The following is a 22,408-nucleotide window of genomic DNA, read 5'->3' on the forward strand; positions in this document are numbered from 1 at the left end:
TGACCAGACCGGACTGCTGAAGCCTCAAGCAAATTCCGGGATGCCCCGAGGGGTTCGGATCCGCGGAGCCCACACTGTTAATACCTACAGCACGGGTCCATAGAAGCAAGCTGATTGCAGTGATCTCCCTGACCGGGGTTGAAACAGAGTTCTAGCTCACTGTCCAGCGACACATCTCGCCTGGGTGTCCGGCCTCAGGATGCGCCGTCCACGGGACCGTCCGCGTAATTCGGTGGCCGTACTTAGTTAAACTCTGACCTGAGGTCTCCGGGCTAGCCTCTCCAGAAGCACTGTCGCGGTGAGAGGCAGGTTTGCATACAATGCTGGCGAACGTGCATACGCTCTCCGTATGCAGTTCCTAGTACAGAGCTCGTGTGGTACCAAGTTCAAGAGGGAACGCCTGGGCTAGCCGGGCGCAGGTGAATACAGAGGAAAAGACCATGAAGAAGATTGTCGGAATCGCCACTGTGGGAAGACAAGCTGAGTATCCTACAGTGGCAGATGCAGTGTCCAACACTGCCCCCCTCCAGGGGAAGCAAAAACACACTGGCGGTTTCTGCCTCTGAAGCATTCTATGCCGTCTTGAGAACGGCTCGCCGCTTGGATAACTTCCAAGAAGTCATTGGGGTCGCGGGCACCTTTCCCGTTTCCATCTGCACCTTCTGCATATACTGATATATAGCAGAACGAAAGCTACCATTCTATCACAACATGCTCGGTCACAACAGGAGTCTTAGTCGTTTTTAGGGAGCCTCATCGACCGGTAGCAGCCGGCTCCTGATCTTGCTTCTCAGTGAGGCGCTCACTCACGCGAGCTAGAACCCACTGGTTGGCCCCTATATCGAATGGTGTTAACCTGTGTTAACACTGGCACAGAAGAGGGCCAAGCAGCTTTGCGCAACGCCCGGCTTCACTAGAGCGACGTGGGAGCTCGGCTGTGATTCCAAGGATACGTCAGAGTGCTTCTTTTTCCTAGAGGTAACACCGGCTTTGTACGTCTTCTACGTTCCTGCAAGCACACGGCATCACTTTGCTTTCCCTCCCTGTGAACATTATTTGGCTCCAGCAGTCCAGTTCAATGCATAATCACACCGCTGAGCTTCGGAGCGCAAGGCTCACTGTCAAACTGTATGAGTCTGGACGGCGTGTCCGATAGCTTCCTAGTGTTCACTTTTTGAAGGTGCCGACATTTAGCGCGTAGCTGAGTAAGAAAAAAGATCAGTCGAGGGCCGGGACTGCATATGTTGTGCTAGTGTCGCGGAATCTAGGATCTGATCTTGGGCTGCACGATGACGAGTTTCTCAAGACGAGAGCACACTGGAAAAATGTGGTCATGCCTGTGTACCACCCGGAGATTTAGCTCTCCAGCGAGTTTGGGATTGCGTACACTGTGTCAACAGCAGGCTTCGTTTGCAAGGAAAGAATCTAAGGAAACCTAAGTGTTCGGGTTCCCGGTGTCGAGTCACAGAAGTTCACCCTCGCAATCCAAGCTGAGTCGCATGCACTGGTGTTTCCTTGCGCAAAAATGAAAGAAGCGTTCTCGCTTGGTTGATAGCTACGATCCGCGACCAAGACGAGACAGGATGAAGCTACAGTAGATTCTTCAGGTTTCGGTGGAAGTGTGAATGGCATCCACTGCTTTGAAGCTTCGAGGTGCAACACCGGATGGCGCTTCTGCCTTTCCTTCCCCGAGTGTGGCGGAGAGGGAACAAGCTGGAGTTGCGCCTTACTGCTTAACTTCGCCGAAGGCAACGGAGCGTTCATCTTGATAGCTGATGATCCATTCGGCGCCTGGTGCTCCGTTCCCTTTCTCTGTGACTCCTTGTCGCACCGAATGCAGAGAAGAAAGCGTCCGTCGTACGCATTGCGCAGCCGCGCAACGGCAAGCAAACTACGAAATAATTGTGTTGCTCTCACCTGTTGCAGCTCACTCCCATGCTGATTGGTTCGTCAATCAGCTGTTGCGGTGCTGATGTCTTCAATTCTCGAGGCGATGCTCTGCTGTTTCGGTGCCGGTCACTGGCTGTACTCTGTTTCTTTCCCGTTTTGGCGCTATCTCAATTCGGCTCCTTGGGGCTTCTCTCTGCTGCCAAGCACCTTCAGCTGCCTGGAGGCCTTCCTGTGTTTCTCTCACTGGTGACACAGCAGGCCTGTACTGTTGCCGTCCGCGGGCTTTCTCGCGACTGCTAAAGCACGTGCACCCTCTCCGTTTCGTTGGCCTCAGGCTGGGAAACCAATTTTATATCGCGTGGGAGCCATCCGTTGACTCTCTGAGGCCAGCTGTGAATTAGGTGTCCGGGCTTCAGACAGACTCGACACTTCTTCTCTCGGATTCAAGAGACGAACGGTCGAAATCAATCCGTTTTCCTCCCTGTCGTTGCAGCTGCGGGAGTGTCCAGACGTCCCAGCGGGTTCGTCCGAAGTACTCCCTGAGGAGTGCTTTTGCCGTTTTTGGTTCGGTTTCCTGGCGGCCGGGTTCGCTTGTCAAAATTGCTGAGTCGACATTCTGCACACGTCAGTTTTACCTTCGCAGGATACACCCGAACCACTCTGTCGGCTACGGGCCTCATGACAGATGCGACTCCCCATCGTCCTCTTCCTCAAAGCAAGGGAAAAAACAAAAGAAAACGTTGTTTTTCGAGTTGTCGGCTAGTCCGCTTACAGTATATGCAATCGTGACACCTCGGGCAACCACGAAAAGCGAAGCCGTCTGTTCGTCACGAGGTATCTCGATGTCCTTTCTCTTTGGCGAGACAAGGAAATTTTTGCATCTCCTGGTGTCTATTCTCGTCACTTTTTCTGCGCCGAGCCAGGCTGGTCTCCCCGTATACTGCCAATACAACGCCAACGCAAAAGGACTTTGCTTGTAACAAGGAAGCGTTCCCGATTCTCAAAAAAGTCGTCTGCTTTCACCGATGCATCGTCCGACCTCCCTCTTTGCTCGTGTTAACATTCTGGTTTCCGCTGTGGTGGGTTTGTTTCGCTGCTGCTCGCCGATAGAATTGAAAGTGTTTTTTGCAACAGTTGTCAGTGGAGGACAGCTGGCAGGTCTTCGCTTGCCCCCTGCCACAATACACACAACATATAAGGCGCGTGGGAATTGAGGTTACTTTTCACGGATTTTCTTTCAAAACTTGAACGGGGAGAGAGGCACGTAGACAAAATGAAGAAGCTGAGAGTCAAGGGGGGAGACCTCAAGGTGGTTAATCCGCCGGATGAATATCGGAAATCACAGCGGACGAAAGAAAAGAAGAAAAACAAGGCCGAGCGTCGCTTCAATCGGGAGCAGTCAATCTTAAGAAGGAACCCGAGAGTCATCAAGGAGGAGCTGGATCAACTCCGTGAAGTTCGTAAGCCACCGTATGACAGGAGTTGCACTTCGCAGGAGGTGCTGTCTGTTGAAGGAAAGCAAATGCTGGTTTTCTTTACACAACCCTCCTCAGTGTATCTGACTGTTCTTTCCCGTGTCTATGAATGGTGCCTCGGAGATGCTTTCCGGTGGCTGGCTTATAGTTTCGAGGGTGCCTAGCGCTCTTCTAGGGTTGCCATGGATCTGGGGAGTCATTTTTCAGTCGTTTGCAGTTTACATGGATATTCGTGGAAAGGGTCTTGTCTTTGACAACACGGTCATCTCTGCGAGGTACGCCATTCACAGCACGTATATCTTCATCATTTTCTCGATGAAGCTGTTTCTGAAGTAGCCGTCTGCATACGTTTAGTGTACAATCCAGAGGAGGGTTGTATACACGGTCTGGTACGGAGAATCCACGAGTCCCATCTGGCAGAATATTGTGCGCTTGCCCCTGGGTTTTTTCGTTTAGAAAGGAATGGCTCATTAACTGATTCGCAGAGAAGGAGAATGGCGAAACTAGAACAGCTCTGGGACATCGCTATCAAGGCTGTAGAGGCAGAGAAGCGCGCACGTAAGGCGGAGCTCCAATTAGATGCTGCCTTATCCGCCATGACCGGAGCGACAGAACAAGCCGACGAGGAGGGAGAAGAAAAGTCTTCAGCGGCTTTGACTTCGAGGGATCAGAGAAACATTCTGAATACTGGTGGCCTAGGAGACCGACGGAAATGCTTACCTGCTGATGTCTGCTATGATGACGAGTACCTCTTGAAGAAAGAGGAAGAACAAAGGAGGTTCTACAACCCTTACTTGTGTAATGCCGGGATCTTCAGACGTGAGCTTCCTCGTACACTAGCACCGAGAGACAGGGGGAGAGACTCGGAGAGCTCGCATCCATTTTGAGCTCGACCCGATGAACACGGCCATCCAAACGTATTTTGTGTATGTCGAGGGCAGGGGATAGATGCATGCCAATACGTACAGGTGTGTGACCGGGAGCGTAGACAACCTTCACCCAGACATGGAAGGGCGTTTGCTTTCCTTTCTAGCTCTGTGTCCCGTGGCGGTGACTCTGCATGCACGTCTTAGGTACTTTTTAGCAGCTCGTCGTCCTCTAGTTCCCTTCCATCTCTGAATGTCCACTCGACTTCGTGAACCGACAGTGCGGCTTCAAATGGATGGCGCCCCATGGCAAGAATGTTCTTTGTTTGAGACGTCTCACACCGCCCCCCCGAGGAGACAAGCTCGCAGGATTACAGCGCTATGGTTCCAAGAGAGCTCCTTTGCATACTGGTTGCACCCGTCTCCAGATGCTATCGCTATCGGGAAGAGATGCGTACAGATACGTGGTTTGACAAAGATCCTGCGCGTGTGCACGTGTATGTACACGTCCTTCTTGCGTTTTACACTATATCACAATAGAGCTGCCCGCAGTAGGACGAAGAGTGAAGGCTGACCTGTCTTTCGCTGGATGCTTCTTACATGAACGACTACAAATATTGTGGTGTAGATGTGGCTTTTCACACATGTCTATAGGAGCGGGGGTGTCAGCCATGTCATGTAAGCGCGATCTCTCGTTTCGAGGCGTTCAGTTGACAGCTGTATCAGCGTGCTGGTTCATATCCGTTTCCACGTTCTTCTGCAACCTTGTCGCCTCAGATCCCGACGGCAGTCTGAGGGGGTATCCTCCTTCTGTCCGCCCTGATGTGTTCGGGCAGCGTCGCGAATGTAAGCGGTCAAAAAACTGGGGAACTATGCTGGAGCAGATATCATGGTACTGGCGTGTCGTACAGGAGTCACGTCTCGTGTTCACTACTGTGTTAAAGAAAGGCGACGGCTTTCAATCTCGAAAGCACATCGCAGGGCGTCTGCTCTGGGCCCTGGTGTAGGGATTCGACTGTACGTGCTGCTGTGTCCCGACGCGCGCTGCCCCCTTGAGCACGCGTAACGTATTCGTATGTGTGAGCTTACACAATCCTCGGTTTGCTGGAATCGCCGCCCTCGCCGGGATGGCTACGTACCGTGGGTTGCCTTTGTTTTTCCGTATGTGTATACTGAGGTGTGATGAATGCGTGATGTGGAGAAGGAAGGCTTGGAGCTGACCGGTATATCACACACCTGTACCTGAATCAATAGCTATGGATGGACGACGGGATCGCCGTGTAAGGGTATTCTTTCCCAGACAAGGACGCATGGTGAGTAGCCAGCGAAAGGGTACTTGCATGAGGACAACAGGGTGTGTGTGTCGAACTTGCACACCTCTCTTCACAAGTTTCGGACCTCGCAATAGCCGCTTCAAAAGCTATGTTTGTCTGCGTCCAGTTGTGGAAAGTCTTAAAGCCAAGGACCTACGTTCCAGAGCAAACGAGGAAGATGAAGAAGAGGACGATGAAAGTGATTCTAGTGATTCTGACAAAAGCTCGAAAGATGAGGGAAACGAAGACGAATCCAAAGGAGATGACATACTGGAATCTATTCCACTGCCTTCAGAGCCTCCTCCGGATGACGTTTTTCCGGTTCCCGCCCCCGCATCGTAAGGACTTCAAGTGTTGTTTAGTGAGCCTCTGTCACACAGTTTGTGTCCGCAGAGCTCTCTGTACAGGGGGCCATTCATTTACTTGTCCTTGTGAATAGAGATTTATTGCCGCAGTCACTCCCCGGTACGTACTGTACAGCCTGCGTGGCCTCCTATGTGGGGTGAAACTCCCGGCTATAAATGCCAGTCTTTAATCAAAGCCGAACAGAGGGGTACACCTAAGCGTATAGTCCTGTAGAGCTAAAAGAGGGAGGAGGCAAGCGTTCATTCAATTCAGGAAGAGAGCTGTTGACCGAAGCAAAGCTTTATGAGCAACATGGCTCCCTGTCACGTCACTTGTGTGCGTCCATGTGAACACAGGGCTTTCTATTTGTAACTACAAAAGAGGTGCTTTTCGAATGTTCATGTATATCAGATTTGCTTAGCTCACTTCCACGCTCAGTCACGTCTCGCAGCTGTGCTAGCTACAGTATGCTGATTCGCATACACTGGTAGAGCGGTGGTCGTGATGTGGTGCGCACCCTGCCGGGGAATTCAACTTTGCCTGGATGTGAAGACGCCGTGAATCCGCGCTGGCGTGCGGCTGAGGTGGTCGCCTACGGGTGGGCCTCTGTTCCACATGTTGTCATGCTAGGGTTTATCCTTACAGAGAATCGATCTTTGCGAAACACAGTTGATGTTTGTAGTGAAGTGTCCATCGGAGAGTGCCGTGGTAGGGCGTCTGCTCTCGGGTGGTAAACACTGTCTACCACGGAGAAGTGCGGATTGCTTCTCTTTTAAGCAGGTGTATGTCAATATTTAGTGTCATGTGTCCAAACTGGTCTTCGCACGCGGGGCACTGCATTGAGGTGTTTTCCTTAGGATTGTGCGCAGTTGGCCGTGTGGCGTGCTCTTGTTTTGCGCTTTAGAACTGACGTGCTGCAGAAAGCCGCGGAGGCCGCCGCACCATTCCTCCTGTCTTCCTTCCCTGTGCCCCCGACTAGTAGTAGTGGCCAGGGGGGGGGCGACGTTGTACCACCCGGTCAAGGCGGAGCCTTCCCTTTTTTTCCACCGGTAGGGGAGCCCCCCGTATGCGTATCATTTCGATCCTGCTTTGTCTTTTTTCAGTTCCCGATTCGTAGGGTTTCTTGATGCGTGCGCATGCTGGAATCTCATGATGTAGGAACTCTTTGTTGGCCATCTTGTAACCTTGTTATGACTGGAGGCAGTACGGCATGCAAAATACAAATCGCCGTGCCGAGTCACGTATATTAGGCAATGACGCGCGTGATGCGAGATGTTGGCGACGACGGGTGTCCATAGACTCGAGAGACAATTGCCTCGAGATCCATGTCTATACATGTGTATATATTTGTGCGTAGTTGTGTTCAGCGATGCGAGCTGTGCAGTTAACAAGTTTTCTTCGGTTATCTTTCTTTTGCTCTCAGCATTTGGCTTTTCCTCCCCCTGTGCCCTTCATTCCTCCCCCCCCGGGAATCGTCCCATTCCAGCAGCAGCAGCACCAACAACTGAAGACAGGTGAAACCATCTCAGCACCGCCACATCAAATTGCGAAGAAGCCACTGACTCCCGCAGGAAATCCTGTTACGCAGTTTCTCACGTCTCTTTCTCCATCCGGTCCTGGCTTGCCACACTCTGCGCCATCCGGTCTTTCACCTGTTCCCATGCCGACTTCCTCTTGGCAATCACCGGCCTCTACCGGGGCGATGAGACAGGGGGGAGTAGGAATGACCCAGCGACCTGCGCCCTACTCCGAACCCCCCAAGGCTGGAAAACCTGCTATTCCAAAGACGTCTGTGGCGTTCGTTCCTACGCAGCTCCGGTGGGTAATCCATGACACGCGATCTAGACTTCGCGTGTGGGCATCCTCTTTGAGAGCGAATAAAGGAAGGACATATGTGTAGCTTTGACAGGCGGAAAGTCTTAACGCGTACTGTGGCCTCGAAGTTCTCTCTTATGTGGCGAAAGTCACCTACTGTCGTGTACGAATTATTAGTTCTTGCTTGATGGCAGACCGAGGGTCCTAGAAGAGCACTTCACTTTATCTGGCGCTGCCCACATTCACAGTCGCTGATACATATAGTTGTTACTCGGAGGAGCAGGGGTCATACATGCCGGATATCACGACGCGTGCCCCTTAGGCGGCCGTCGAGGTCTTAACGACACACTTTGTCAGTCGGTACTCTCCCGGTTACCATGATAGGGAAGTAAAGTCCTCATTTAAGTACCGTCTATGGGCTTGCTGCGTCTTCAGAAGCAAGACGCGGGTTGCTGCGTCTACCCTTCCGCCTGGTGCAGCTTTGCAACCTACCACCGGCTTTATGACGGGCCTGAACGCACAGGGTCGCCAGCACCTGGACCGAGTAAAGAATTCAACATTCGGTTCCAGTGTATCGCGGCCCGGGAGCTATGCAAGTTTGCTTAGTAAAGGGGCCGGCAAAGTCGATGGCGGTGGAGTGGGAGGAGGTATAAACGAAGCTAAGGGAGAACAAGGCGGAAAGGCTGTCGATCTGGACGAGGTGAGATGCCTGGTGGTTTTCCTGTATCTCTATGATTGTTATCTGGGCGGACAAGCGTGGGGCCGCAGAGGGAGCGCTGAGAAGCGCTGTGATTCCCTAATTCTGACCGGTGACGGCGGGTGTAGTTTATGAGAATGGCAAGTGGGCGTCGGGAAAGATCTGTGGAAATCAAGGAGCTGCCACGTAGTTGCAACCAAGGAACCCGTGCTGCACTGGTGTACGCATGGACCTTCTCGTGCGGAGCCGAGTGCATGTATCTGCTCCGCAGATAGTCTTTCGCACCAGTGATCGAAAGGAGAAAACAAAGTGCGTATGCATGTACCGTACAAACATCTACATACGGGCAAGTAGTGCATGAGCCTACACATACGTTCGCAGACACCACCGCACACCGTCCGACAAGGTCTGCTTTTTTGCTCTGTGCTGCAGTGGCCAGTTCGCATGTCTCGAGTGTCGAGATAGAGAAGTCAGTGGCTCATCTCGGCAAAAACTACTGAGATAACATCAGAGTTGGGGTTTTTTGTGCATGTTAGGGGATCGGCGAGGTATCTGGTATAGGTGCTTTTCGTTTTCTTGCAAGCAGCGAACCATGATCAAATGGCGTATCATACTGATACCGTTTTCTTGGACTCTGTTTCGATGAGGTACCTCTGCAGGCGTCTGCCTCTGTTCTCGGATCCTCTGTAATATGCTGTCAGGAAGCAGCGTCCCTGGGCTCGTTCTGTTGGTCGCACGGTTGGAGCGTGGGCCTCTTCAGGTCGTGAAAAGCAGCACGGGGCCTTTCGGCATTTTTAGTGGCTACGAGTGTGAGCATTTGTGTATAGATTTTCCCCACGTGCACGTCATTCATCTGGACGGACTCTATATATATACTGGGGACGCGGTGCCTACCCAGGGTTGACCTTGTAGACTCTCGTCTGCTGCGACATTTGCTGGCTACAGCTATTTGACGATTTTTTGAAAGAAGTGGGTGAAGTTTAACGGACAGGAGGCGCGTCGACATGGAGAGGGAAAGACTGTAAGGAAGATTGCGTTGGACGAGCTGTACTAGGAGACAGCAGCGAGGCGTTCGCGTTCTGTGAAGGAACAACATGGCATCAGGTCTGCTGAGAATACACTAGAAGCTTAGGCGGAAGGCCATTTGGTGGTGCGGATGTAGCGCAGCTTTGCAAAGGCGCGCAGCGAGCTCGACGAGAAAAAGGCGGGAGAAGGCTAGCAAATATAGGAAGTCGGGAGAGAAGGAAAGCTATCGACAGAAAAAGATGGGGTAAGAGAAGAGAGGACGTCTTTTCGAAGTTCGGCACCAGTGCTCGAGAGATGTGAAGCAAGTCGGGGAGGAAGAAATGGGAGTAGGAAGGAGGAAGTCGAGAATGAGCGGCTGTCATGCCCACTAGACTCCATCCTCGCGTTTTTTTCAGAGTGCCTCCGAGCTGTCCTAAGTAAAGTGCTGGTCTACTCAGTTGCTCCTTCGTCTCCAGTGGGCGTTCTTTCGTGGATTCCTTGGAGATCGGCCGGTTGTTGTTCTTTCGTTATGAGAACGGTGTTCGAGTTGATTTCTCTGGACGATGCGTGCGTCCAGTAGCTTAGCCGGTGATACCTCAACTCTGGGGCTCAACTTGTCGCAAAATGCGCTCGAGTTACGATCAAGCTTCGGCATGGAGGGCCTAGAGCAATGAAGTCTGTGTGTCCGTTTCGCAGCTGCACAGGCCAGACGATGAAGGTGAAAACTACGGAAGGAAACGCGGGCAACACCTCGCGAATGAGGAGTTCGTCTTCATGAACAGTGTCTGGCTGTGGAGAGCGTTGCCAGCTTGCGTTGTGTCAGTGAGTGTCATTAAAATTCAGGACGCAACCGGCGTTTGGCTGAGTCGCTGAGCGCCCCTCCGCCAACGTCTGCTGGCACTTTTGCCTGCCCACCCGTGTATTCCATTTTGAAAGGGCGAGCGGGATGGTCCCGACGAAAGCGATGGGAGACTCAACTAACAGCCTAGAGTTGGCTTTCTATTTTGTGGCTTGCGTCATCACCACACCGTCAACCTGGCTATATGATACGCTGTCCAGCAAGACCGGCACGCCGTTCGAGCTACCAAAACTCCCCCGAGCGCACGGTAGCTGGGGCGTGAGCACAGGGGGGGAAAGGTGTGCTCTCCGACGTGTTCTTTAACCAGAATGGCGGACAGGAAAATCCTGCTTCATAAAGAACTGGCCTGCCGGAGAAACGACTAGCTGCCTGTTCACTCCTTCCCAGGCCGCCACGACTATCGCCGGCCGTCAAATCGTCGCGGACGCGTTGCCTTTGAGCACACTTGGGTATTTTCATACGGAGCTCTGTGCCCTGTGCTCCCTTGCACTCGGGTTAACCTTCCAATAAAGCCACTTCTTCGCTCATTCTCTTTGGTTGAGAGTTGCAAGCACAGGCGCGCCTGCCTATCAGTTGGAGCAACGCAGCGGTCGTGCGCGCTGTACCGAGAGTGGTCGCGCTCCGCAGCGTATACCCTCACTGTTTCCCAACTTCTCACTCGGGTAATGCTTCTGCGTGTCACTGAACTGCTGCACTTGAGGATAATCTCCGCAGAGACCTAACTTGCGCGGTTTAGTCCCCCACGCACACTGAGCTACCCGTTTGGCGCGCCAGGCTCCCATTGTGTTTCGCAAGGAGTCACCGGACCTGTCACGGTCAAAAGTCGGGGAAATTTCAGTATACAGTCGGACTTGCCATGCAACGTCAGGGACAGCGAGCCGAGGTCTCCGTAGCGGCGTACGTCTCAAGCGGTTTGCGGTTGAAGTCCCCGAACCTGATCAGGATCCACCCATTATCATCGCGGTGGATGCGGCTTGCAGCGACGAAGATACAGGAGAGTCGGAGACCCGTCAGTTGTACCACGATTACCTGGGTACATCGGCTTCTGTCCACTTGTGTTGGCATTTATCTTCGATCGTGCCCCGCTAACAAAAAAACTGCGCTGACTCATGCATGCCGCTTGTACTCTGGTCGAGCGTGTTGCGTGGAAAGCATAGTTGCTTCGCGGATATTCGTGCATCGTTGAGACCCCTAAGTGCCGTCTCACAACGCTGGAATGACTGGTTACCTTCCAAACAATCTGTCAGCTACGAATGAAGCCACTATCTTCTTGTTACGAAGCAGGAGAGGGACAGTCACGGAGCGAGCTGCCCTCATAGGGGTGCTCTGCCCCGGCCACGCTGCAGCAGCCAAGCAAGCCGACTGGTCAACCGCGGAGCTCTACGAGAACGAGCAGTGAAGGGGGGGCGAATGCAATTGTGTTTATTTCTGTTCGTCACAGTATCGCAATTTGTGTGTCTTCAGTGGATTCCAGTTTCCGAGCGTGTCTCGTAGTTGTCGCAATTTCCAGCAGCTGATGCTGTTGGATGTCGTGTTCATGCAGTGACTCCTCTTTTTTGTTTTTACGTTCCGCTCTTCACTGCTAAAGACGAGCTACTTTCTCATCTTCGGCCCCACGTAGCCAGCTACTAGTTTGCCTTCTCGAGGATTCATCTTCGCAGTTCATCCGAATTTCGGTTTTCCAGCCAGTGCGTTCTTGGCTGCTGCTCCGCCTAGGTGTGACTTTCTGAGTTCCGTGAGACTTAATCCGTCTCGAGCGGCTGCTACTGCGCGTTCTGAGCTACTTGATTTTGTCTCCTTTGCAATTGCTCTACATGGTGCACTTCCCCTTTTCTCTAACCTCTCTTCGGTCGGTGTGAGCCAGTCGGAGCGCCCCTTTACAGTGCCGCTGGCAAGTGGCTGTTTGCCATGCTGGACTAGTGATTCACTGTCATGGTTTAGACAGTGTTCGATCTGTTAATCTGGGGCTTTAGCTCTTCTATCACGTAATTCGTTTTTTCTTCTGTGCCGAAGACACGCCCAGTCCGTGCTTTCCTAAGTGGCTGGCGGCTTCCAGCCGACTGGGTCTCGGGTCTCGTCCATCGTCCGTCCAGTGAACCTGCACAGAGGAACTTCAAACCAGTCAATGGCGTCCTGTACCTGCGGGTTCGCGTTGCCCCCCTCCACCGAGCGGCAGCGGGGCAGAAATCGTTGTCCCACCTATCCTATTATGTCAGACGGTGAAGTCGGAATTCAATACAGGTCTGCAATAGCTAGACAGGGATCGGCGGAATCAGAGAACGGAGCAACAGGGCTTCATTCTCCCGGATCGTCTGCTCGACTATCTTTCAAGTGTCGTGCTCATGCAGGCTGCACTGAAGCGACATCGGCTGACGCGGTGTTTCGTCACTCCAGGTTCTCGACCTCTTTGTCACCCCAGTCAGAATCGAGCGTTGTGACCACGTCGTGCGCTAATCGTTCTCCACGCTCCTCATCACAGGTGTCTCCTGTGGGGCCAGGGGGCACCCCAACTGCTGGGCCCGTCACCGGAACTAGGCCTTTTGCTTGCGTCTCCCCGCGTCCCGAGTACGACAAAAATTCCGCGCTCTCAGGGGGAGAATCGGCGACCGCGCTCTGTAGGCATAAGCCCGCCCGACATCTTTCTGAAGTATTCCCCGTCCCTCGCCGGAGTCCTCTTTTTGTCCGTCTTTTCTCTGTTTCTTTTTCGTCTCTGTGGCTTAGTTCATGCCTTTCTGTTGCGCTTCTCTTTCCTCTTTGCTTCCTCTGCGAGGGTCGTATGATCGTCACTTACCCAGATACGCTTTCTAACTACCCACCCATTGTGGAGACGTATTTTGCACCCTGGTCACAGAACTTCACATCGACTTCAGGTCGTCTGCGGTACTTTGCCAAGACCTGTGATCTGGATCACTACTTCTATTTAGATGAAGCTGATTTGGATGGTTACCCAAGCTCGAAAGGACGTCACGCGCTACACGGCCTCGATTTCTCGGATGCATCCCTGTCGTTGTCTTTGCCTGGTCGAGATGCCCTAGAGGACAACGAACTTCCCTCGACGGGGGAGAGTGGAGGCTTGCTTCATGGGGCTTTGCGGAGACTCCAGGAATCGTTTCCTTCTGTTGGGGGATTTCCTTGGGTTTGGTGGCGTCCAGCTCATGATCCGCTGTCTGTTTCTGGTTCTTCTCTTTTTTCTTTTGGAGGGACGGAGGTTGGTGACAAACAAGGAAGCGAGGAGTCGCGTTCTGGAAGAGAGATGACCTCGAACCGGTCTGAGTCAGAAGGCGGCGGCGATAGCTCACAGGACAGTATTCATCCAGGTTCGACTCGAGGAAGTAGAAGTCCATCAGTTTCTCGTTCGCCCGTTGTCGGACCGGATGGGACAGAAGAACGGCCAGGAGATCGTGGTGGCCTCTTCCGCTTTCTTCTCAGTCGTAAATATCCTCGAGATCCGCCGCAAGTCAGGTCAAAATTGCAAAGCGAGCGGGGGGAAGAACGGTTAGGTGGAGGTATCGATGATCTTTCACTCTTGACTGCCGGTGTCCGGAGACCCAACAGACATCTCACCCATGCGGCTCCGTCTGGCTGCTTGAATTGCGGGGATCGCCCGGACTCGCATCCCGTTATGCCGCGTGTCTCATGGATGTATCGATGGGCCTCTTCACCCGTGACATACCTAAGCAATCTGTCGTCGTATATGCCATTTTCTTTTCGATCTCCTCCTGCTCAGTATGTTCTCTTTCGGAAAGGAGCAACGGACGCCTCTGCTGCACAGAGACGTAATCCTTCTGTGTCCACGGTTGAGCCTTCTCCTGCTGTCGTTCTGCATGGGGATGGGGCAGAGACTGGTCCTGTTCTTTCAGAAAACTCTTCTAGTACCTCCGCGGGTTCTTCAGATTTCATCGGGAGTGACGCGAGACAATCGCATCCAAACGTAGAGATCCATGGAAGCGAGACAGCCGAGGAACCCTGTGATAGAAAGAAAGACGGGGGCTGCCCGACAACAGATTTGTGGCCATCTATAGCAGCTTTTTGGAATTGGGTGTGTTCTTTTTCTCGTCTGGGGAGAGGAGAACAGAGAGGGTCTTCTCTATCTCCTTTTGTTTTGTTGAATACCCTAGTTTCTCCCACGGCCTCAATGGTCCCTCCAGACATGGGAAGAAAGACTGACATCAGTGCGCCATTCTCAGGGAGGTTCATTACTTGGCCGATGAGTGAGAAGAAAGATAATGTTTCTGAGCAGGTTCTTGTGACGACCTCAACGACAAACAGACAACTGCAACATGAATCACCGCATCTTTCTGCTTGGATGCCTTCTTCCGCTTTCATGTCTGGCGATCAGAGAGCTGAGGAGGTGGAGACAGGGAGGCGCGGAGAACACGAAACCTCGAAACCGTCGGAATCAGGGACGGGGAAAAGTGACGCATTGTTTCTTTCCAACAGGGAAGAAGAGGGAGCGGTGGGAGATGATAAAGTTCTCTGGTTGTTTGACCAGTGTAATGATGCTACAGCAGTTCAGCGATTGGTCAACGCGGCGAACAGCAATCATGCGGGGGCACTTATATTTACCAACACGACCTTCTCGGACACTTTGTCCGCAGTCAGGTTTTCCAAGGGGGGAATTGATGGTTTGAAACAACTCGCCTTTTCTTCTAGATTACCGCCAAGTCCTAGTATGCCTGTTTTCTCCATACCTGATTCTCGCTTGACAAGGGAGATCAAGGATCGCTTACGAAGCGGAGACACAGTGGAAGTCGTTGTAGACACACTTCCGGCAGACTATGTGAATTGTGCCTTACTGGAACCCGTTAAGTGGGCTTCTTTAGCGTTCATTCCTCTCTGGGGAGGGTTGGCATTGCTTTGGTATCTGGTGTGTAACTATGTGTCGAGGTTTGATGTCAGTCCACTTCACAGGCTCCTTCTTCTACCTCCTGTACTGAAGACAGCTTTCCTCGTCACGGCGTTTGGTTTCTACGCCCAGTGTCCGGACTATCTGGGGAATTCAACCCAGTACATAATGATGGCGTACATGGGCTTGAACACCATCTTCAATACCATCTTCTATGGTATCTTCCTTCTTCTTGCGAAGGGATTCATGATAACACGAGAGGTTTTCGGCCGCAAGGAAAGCCTCTCATTGGCATTACTGGTAAGCGCATCCCAGACAACGACCACACGTAACAGCGTTCTCACACTCCGACAGGCCCAAGGTGTGCCTGTACGCTCGCGCTGAATCCTGTTTGGTTGACTGTCCTCCTTCAATATTCCGCGCGCGTAGTCATCACTCCAGCATCCTTTCTCCGCTCTTAACTTCCGACATCGGTATGTATGTTATTGTCTGGAGATGTGCAGATACGTTCATATGTCCTTAGGATGCTACGGGCTGGGAAGTGTAGAGAACGAGTGTATGCTTGCCGGCACTCCCCAGCACTCGTGGTGGTGTTCGTAGACGCACATTCGGTGGTACTCGTAGTGAAACTTCTCTGTATGATTGAACCAGAGCGGGACCTGTGCCGGGAGGCTCGTTTGGGTTAACCAGTTTCAGGGTTGCCTCGTTGGACCGAGTGTGACAGTCTTGGGAATCTGTGTCAGGAACTCAGTTGTTATCTGCGGGATAGTGTGTGGGATAGTACGACATGAGGGAAGAAGCGTTTTTGAGGGATGGTTATACATGTTTCTCTGCTGGTTTGCCTTTTCTGTGTAATGCCGTAGGTGACGTTTATGTGTTTCCCGTGTATGTCTCTCTCTCTATATGTATATGTATATGCCTAGCTCTCGATACATTCTTGCTTTGTACTCCGTCACCTCCAACCTGATGCAGAAATATATATTTCCGTTCTGCCGTCGTCATGATGTTCCCGGAGTTTCGAAGTGCGTATGCTGTGAAGCTTCGGTCAGCAGAACAGGGTTTTCTCTCTGTGCCCTTCATGCCGTAAGCATAGACGTGCGGACTGGGTATCTACATCAAGGATAACGAAAAACGCATCTGTAGTCTGTGTAAGTTTTCTCTGGTCACGGATCTTGCAGGTCAGCTTGGTATATATCATCACTTCGGTCAATCAGGTGGAAGAAGCTGAGACGTTGCCAGCTCTTATTCTCCTCTATGTTGCTCTTCTTGGTTCGATCCTCACCTCCGCAGGGCGGAATATCAGGCATCTTCAGGTATGGCGTCAAAACGAGTCCAAAGAGTTTGAATGGGAGTAATGGAGGAAGGGCTCCTTCGGATATCTGTGCACAGCTTTCCTCTTTGTTTCGGTTTCCATCACCTTCTGATGTCTTCCTCATACATTGGCATCTCCGATGTCTATCCTCATTTCTCCGCACGGACCATTTGGTGTCTAGTAGTGGGTGCTGATGCATGTTCATACGTTACGCGCCCCGTCATCGGGCTTCAGGTATTCTGGCACGAAGCTCTGACCGGTGTGTTCTCTCGTTGGAAGGGGTAATATGCTTCAGTGTCCTGGCACTTTACAGACTAAAAAAGGAAGAAAAGGTACTCCGTTTGCTGTGATGTCCGCTATCATACTTCAGCTCCGGTTGGCCTACGTGCAGATGGTCCGCGTTCACGACTGGGAGGCGGCTTTGAATGTTAAGCTGTGGATGCTGCGGTCTCTATACCGCGTAGCGACAGCTTTTTTCCTTTTGCAAATCAGCCAGAAGATCATTCTGTTTGAGGTGTTCGACAGACAGGACTTTTCTGAGATTGTCGGGACTGTGTTAGAATGGCTGTGCTTTGTTGCTCTGGCCTTGATTTTTAGACCGAGAGAACAAATCCTTTTCTTCTCGTTAATGCAGGTGAGCTTCAGTGATTTTTTCTGCCGAGCTTCATCACACCGGTGGTGTAGGCCTCCTGTAGTAAAAGCACATACAGTCTTCTCATGGAGGCTACCACGTTTCTCTTCTCGCTGCGCGCCTGTTTCTCTGTTTCGATTCCGGGCAACGGCGTACGGAGTCTAGGATGACTTCTTGGTTCGGGCTCTTGTTGGGAGGAATCTTGTGTGGGTTAGTTCGGATTATACTCGAGTGCCCGTGGGTTGCTTTCAGTTCACGGCGTGTTCCGCTCCGCAGGCCCGCTGAAGTATCATTTCGGCTGGCAAAAGTTGAACCTGCACGCGTTTACCTTTTCGCCCGCCCATGCAGAGAGAACTTGTCTGTACTAGCTAGAGTGCCAAAAGAGTGTTCGGGTGTTATACCAGGCATCTGACTGACATTCATGCATGGTTCACTAGCTCTTCACTCACGTGGTTGCGGATGGTGAGGCACATTCACGAGTGGAGATGCCATACCGTGCTGGTCAGAGGCGTACTTTCTTTGTGGGAGGGCGATGGCGGACATCTAATTTGTTTGTGTTCAGCGTCGTTTTTGCCAGTGTGGCTCGAAGTTCTGCTCGTGCCGAGTTTTCTCTCCCGCTTTTTGTTTTCAGCATACTCCAGAAACATACACGATTTTGCCCATGTACTCCGCAAGGCCCTACGCGTCTCGGAGTGACGAGTGCAGTGATGGTGCAGTATCGGTTGGTGGCGGTCACGGAGACACTATTTCTGGCAACGAAGGAGCCGGTCGCTTCGGTAGTGAGCAAAGAAGGCGAGGATTCTCCTTTTACGTTGGGGATCTTTTCAGGAAAGTGTCCGGGGCTTTCGCACAACTCAGAAGCTCTCTAACTGGCGGACGCCCAAGTAACTCGGAGGGTTTCCTTGGAGGTGCTGGAATGCCAGGGGGCAGCGGGAGCCCTATTGTCATACTGAATCCCGCTGCCGAGGAGGAAGAAGAAAGGGGAGGATATGTTTCTTTAACGAACATGGTAGTTGGCACGCTGGTTCCTCCGTCGAAGGAGGCGAGGAGAAACAATGGAAACAATCTATGAGTGAATCCGTTGTACTTATCCATGTAGTTTTGCGCCAGACTGCCTTCTCGGGTCCACCGATGTGTGTTCTCAGGCACGGCTACTAGCTTTTATTTTTCTTTTGCATCAACGCGACATAGTTTGTCTGCGTTCTAGTGAAGGGTACGGAGCTCATGTGGAGACAGTTTCCAAGTGAAGGTTATTGTCTTCATGCGTATGAATGGACAGGCACGCATTTTCTTGTAAGGACGTACTTGTACTGCATGAATCGCAATGTCATCGTCACGTGTCGGTTTTTGTCCGAGGGATGTTTATCTTGAATGCTTTTCTACGTCGGTTGGCAGCGCTGGTAGGTAGGGCTTGTTTTGGATCGCGTGTGGGCGTTGCCTATTTGAAATTACAGACGGGTGGCGCTAAACTGTCGTACCATGCTGAGGACCCAAACTTATTGTTACCGCGGGCTGCATTGTGTTGTTTGGTGTGGTACCGGGTTGCTCTGTTCGTGTGTCTTTTCACCAAATTTACCGATGAGTCCGGAGTGGACCAGGGTTCCAGAGGAGTGATTCCTTTTCAGGGCGTCTTTTCTTGAAGGCGGGCTTCGACCGTCCAGGTGGCACTCTTGCCTCCGTTGCATGTCCCGGGTGTGATGGTGGGTGGATTTTCTGGTACTGCTAGGCATCGGCTAGGTGCGTGTTTCGCTCCACTCTCCCCTTAGAAAGGAAGTCGTTAGTTCACAATGGTTAGTCCTTGGTCTACGTAAGGCTACATTCGGGTCAGCACAACTGGAAGCGCGTGGATGGGGGAGGGCGACTTCCCGAGCGCTTGTTAGGGGTGCGTGGTGAACTACGATCGCCGTCCCGGGAAGCAAGAAAAGAAGCTTAAGACGGAAGCAGACATGTCTTCCTGTTTGATAGGAAGATGGTGTTGTTTTTTTCGTACAAGCAGCAGGCAGCACCCACCCGAATCCAGTAGAGTTTTTCGAAACAGCGGCTGCCAGGTTGTAGCAGGGTCCTGCAGGCAGCCGAATACCAGAAGAGTCAGGTCCAAGTTAAGAAACGTCCGCTCACACGGCAATCGTGTTAGTCGTTACGCTTTTGCCTAATCCATTTGCGGTTTGTGAACGGCTGTCAAAGCGGACGCCCATGGACCAGTCCTTGCTGACTGGATCCGAGTTTTTGTGGTGTATCCGCCGTCTCACCGGCTAGCACCAGCACGCGAAGCGATCTCCTGCTATCAGGCGTGGCTACCGAAGTGTGAGTGACGAGCGTAGGGCGTACAACCCCCCTCTCGGAGACTGAGCGCCTTCGTATAATTGACTCATCTTGTTTGAAGATTGCAGCCCCGGCGAGGGGGAGGAGACAGCGAAACAGTTTGGCGGGAAGTTAGCCCTTCGCACCGAAGGTTGTTACCAACGCCGGGTAGGTAGCGCCTTCACCGTGAGGTCTGTGAAGCAGACTGGCGCCTACAACGTCTCCGCAGACCAGTGTTCTCGTCTCGGTCCCTAGCCCAGAGCCCGCTGCCCCTTGGACAGCGCGAGACTCTGGATTTTGACCGTAGGCGTTTGTTACTTTTGCATTCCCGGGATGAAGTGTGCCAGCCAGATGTCTGAGTGGTCTAATCTCACGTATGCCTCGGAGGCCGAAATGTGGTTTACTTGTGCAGCGGCGAGCGCTCTCCCATGCCACTATGAAGGAGTGCTGGTGAGTCGAAACCGTTTCTGCACCAGCTGGAGCAACCTCGCCCATCACTAAAGCAGAGCCCTGATCTCTAGTGGCCGGAGAGTCCAAGGGTATGCAAACGTGTCTTCAGTTGCACTCAGCACTACTGGAGACTAGCAGCCAAGCTCGGAGACATAGGAAATCTCAGGCTTCCGGCCCCGGACGCGCATTAACTCTCGTAGGCAAAACCACGTCGGCGCAGCACCGCTGACACTGTCGGCTACACAGTGTCGACAGAGCTGCAGTGCCGCTGATGCTGGCCATCAGGCCAGCGGGTTTTCTCTCGAGCTGGTCCGTGAAGTGTGAGAGCAGGCTGTGACTGTACCGCGCTGCTACTGTGTCCTTACTGAGGGGCAGGCCTCTTCCGTCTCATAGGAAGCGGCGCTGAGTTTCTTCGTGCTGGAGCGCATGGATCCTGAGCCGGGCACCAGGATAGCTGCACAGCGAGGAGTATAATTGTTTTGGCCTGGCAGAATCTGCGAGACTGTCTGTCTCGCGCACGCGAGCTTTTGCATGCCCATGGCGAACTATCACTGAAAGCCGAGGCAGTCCACAAGGGGCCATGGAACCATATACCCATCAGCGTCAGGACCAGGCCTTACCGTGGCCATCCACGCTTGTGTTCAACCTCGGGGTTCGCCGGCCCCCCCTCTCGCTGAAGCTCAAGAGACAGCTCGATTCTGTGTCCAGGGTGAGATGAGTACATGAACGGCATTTTCGTGTTCGGAGTATTGGTCATATTCATGCATCATTGTACTCGGGCGGATGAGCAAGCACTCCTGATTTTAGCGAGGAGATGCACTCAGCGGTGCTCCGTAGCATCATCGAAGTACGCCCGAAGTTTTACCTCGTCGGTCACCGGACAAGCAGTCTCGTTCAGTGGCACGGTAAGCTTATTGGTAACCTTCCGGGGGCGAAGAAGTCCTCCATCACATCGCTCACGCAGATAATGCACAGCTGGACGTCAACCCGTTCGAAACGCAGCCTGTGTAGGTATCTAGCGTACTCTAAGGACTGTGCTGGCGATGGTGGGATTCGCTTCCAGACGTCCCCTTTGTCAGACCCCATCCGCATGCGGCGTGAGTCCCGCTCTCGCACAGACACCGATGTGCTTTCTCGCTTGCACGGAAAGGTTTGGTCCCCGGGGTCCGTCTTGGATTGTTCGCCTGACAGGGATTGGGAGCCTCAAACCTGCCTCAAGATCTCTGGAACCTGAGCATACGCAGCTGTTGCTGCGGGTTCTGCCTTTCCCAGGCATTCGAGCCGGCCAAAACGTACAGCTTGCTCGGCGTCTAACATATGTGCTTTGTGTTGGCGCGCTACACCGGCGTCTACGGGCAGGAAGCCCCAGACAGACAGTGCACATCCCGTTGTCCTGGCTCGGCATATAGGAGGGATCGGCAGCCCACCTGCAAAGCGGGTTGTGGTCTTCGGCTGGCCGTTCAGCTGCCCGGCTGTCAGTTGTATTCCGGACACGGACTCCCTTCTTGTCAGAAAACCAGGATGTTGCCTTCTGGTCGCCTTCCTGACCGTGATGCCCATGAGTTCCAATCCCTTCGATCTTAAGCGGTCTCAACACCCGAGCTGAAAACGCAGAGAAACGACGTCTTTCAGTTCCCTTCTGGTACGGCCTGTGACCGCTGGAGCTAGCGTGGGCGGCGTCAGCTGTCACAGTTGTCGGTGCGATACGCGGCGATTCACTAACAGACTCAGGGATAGAAGAGTGGTAGTGCAAGGGGCGGGGGAGTGCCATCTTTCATGTATACTGCAGGAGCGTGGCAGGAACAAAAGTACCAGAGGCGCGACCGTCTTGAGTGACTGGAGCCGGGCCAGAGAGCACGTTCATTCGCGGCAATCATCAACTGCACGTAATGGATCTCAAGCAGCCCCTCCATCCGAACCGGGACGGAGGAAAGAGCAGTCATGCAAGCAGGCGTGGAGTAGTTATGGGGTAGTTCTCAAATGGCAGGCTGGGCGTATGGTGCGCCGCGTCCCGAGACAGCAAATACAACCCTGTTTCCGGGCCGGTGGAGTCTTTGATAAGACTCGGAACCAGAAGTGAGCATCCCGGTCTGGCGTGCCAGTGATACCGGCAGCGTAGAGGGGACGGATTCAGGACCAGGAAGTTCAGGGTCCTGATGTAGAAGAAAGTGAGTATGTGAAGCGCCCGGGGGAATTCCTCGGGTAGAAGAGGACGTCAAGAGGCTTTCCGGGAACTAACCGGAACAGGTATGCGAGAACAGCTCAGGGTGCTGACGCTGCAGCGGTGCCGAAGAGCAAGAATCAACGGAGTGTTTAAACCCTCAGGCGGGTACCTGATTGTCTCAGCAGAAGACACCTCTGTTCCGCACACTGGGAAAGACAGAAAAGCCGGGGGTCCGACAGTTGTTTCCCACGTCTGCAGGTAGTCGCGTTGGGGTTTTGCCCCTCACAAAACCAGAAGGATGCGGGCCACTGCCATCAAAAGGATTCGCTGGAATGATGATCACAATAGACTCCCAGCTCCCGTGTCCACGCATGCTTGTCCTCTTGTAGGGGCGGGGGTGATCGTAATTATCAGATCGGCAGTCGCGAACGACAAAGTA

General features: G+C 52.8%; 4 protein-coding genes across 4 annotated transcripts; 2 read left to right on the forward strand and 2 right to left on the reverse strand.

Moving 5' to 3' along the window:
• Positions 1-1,534: 1,534 nt before the first annotated feature.
• On the forward strand, positions 1,535-18,547 carry CSUI_004810 (uncharacterized protein). Its single transcript, XM_068064994.1, has 12 exons — positions 1,535-3,350; positions 3,822-4,184; positions 5,009-5,077; positions 5,672-5,882; positions 6,794-6,938; positions 7,313-7,707; positions 8,140-8,404; positions 9,347-9,671; positions 10,103-15,411; positions 16,290-16,424; positions 16,794-17,057; positions 17,686-18,547. The coding sequence occupies exons 9-12, from the start codon at positions 12,391-12,393 to the stop codon at positions 18,124-18,126; spliced, it is 3,861 nt and encodes a 1,286-aa protein (XP_067923028.1). The 5' UTR covers positions 1,535-3,350; positions 3,822-4,184; positions 5,009-5,077; positions 5,672-5,882; positions 6,794-6,938; positions 7,313-7,707; positions 8,140-8,404; positions 9,347-9,671; positions 10,103-12,390; the 3' UTR covers positions 18,127-18,547.
• A 918-nt stretch (positions 18,548-19,465) lies between these two features.
• On the forward strand, positions 19,466-20,844 carry CSUI_004811 (uncharacterized protein). Its single transcript, XM_068064995.1, has 3 exons — positions 19,466-19,523; positions 19,768-19,805; positions 20,181-20,844. Exon 3 carries the CDS (start codon positions 20,528-20,530, stop codon positions 20,771-20,773), a length of 246 nt encoding a protein of 81 aa, XP_067923029.1. The 5' UTR covers positions 19,466-19,523; positions 19,768-19,805; positions 20,181-20,527; the 3' UTR covers positions 20,774-20,844.
• A 115-nt stretch (positions 20,845-20,959) lies between these two features.
• On the reverse strand, positions 20,960-21,582 carry CSUI_004812 (uncharacterized protein; the record flags this gene model as incomplete). The annotated part of the gene is made up of 1 exon (XM_068064996.1): positions 20,960-21,582. A coding segment is annotated over exon 1 (615 nt), but the record flags the coding sequence as incomplete, so codon positions are not given.
• A 373-nt stretch (positions 21,583-21,955) lies between these two features.
• On the reverse strand, positions 21,956-22,351 carry CSUI_004813 (uncharacterized protein; the record flags this gene model as incomplete). The annotated part of the gene is made up of 1 exon (XM_068064997.1): positions 21,956-22,351. A coding segment is annotated over one exon (204 nt), but the record flags the coding sequence as incomplete, so codon positions are not given.
• Between the last annotated feature and the right edge of the window lie 57 nt (positions 22,352-22,408).

The sequence above is a fragment of the Cystoisospora suis genome, assembly GCF_002600585.1.
Source record: "Cystoisospora suis strain Wien I chromosome Unknown contig_2285, whole genome shotgun sequence".
NCBI classification, from domain to species: domain Eukaryota; phylum Apicomplexa; class Conoidasida; order Eucoccidiorida; family Sarcocystidae; genus Cystoisospora; species Cystoisospora suis.

What these genes read in the sequence shown, in the direction of transcription:
- CSUI_004811 (XM_068064995.1), top strand. Translation starts at nt 20,528, where the DNA reads ATGAACGGCATTTTCGTGTTCGGAGTATTGGTCATATTCATGCATCAT.
- CSUI_004810 (XM_068064994.1), top strand. Translation starts at nt 12,391, where the DNA reads ATGGCGTCCTGTACCTGCGGGTTCGCGTTGCCCCCCTCCACCGAGCGG. An exon ending in GCCTCTCATTGGCATTACTG is followed by an intron (nt 15,412 to 16,289) that starts GTAAGCGCATCC and finishes CGGATCTTGCAG; the next exon opens with GTCAGCTTGGTATATATCAT. An exon ending in GGAATATCAGGCATCTTCAG is followed by an intron (nt 16,425 to 16,793) that starts GTATGGCGTCAA and finishes ATCATACTTCAG; the next exon opens with CTCCGGTTGGCCTACGTGCA.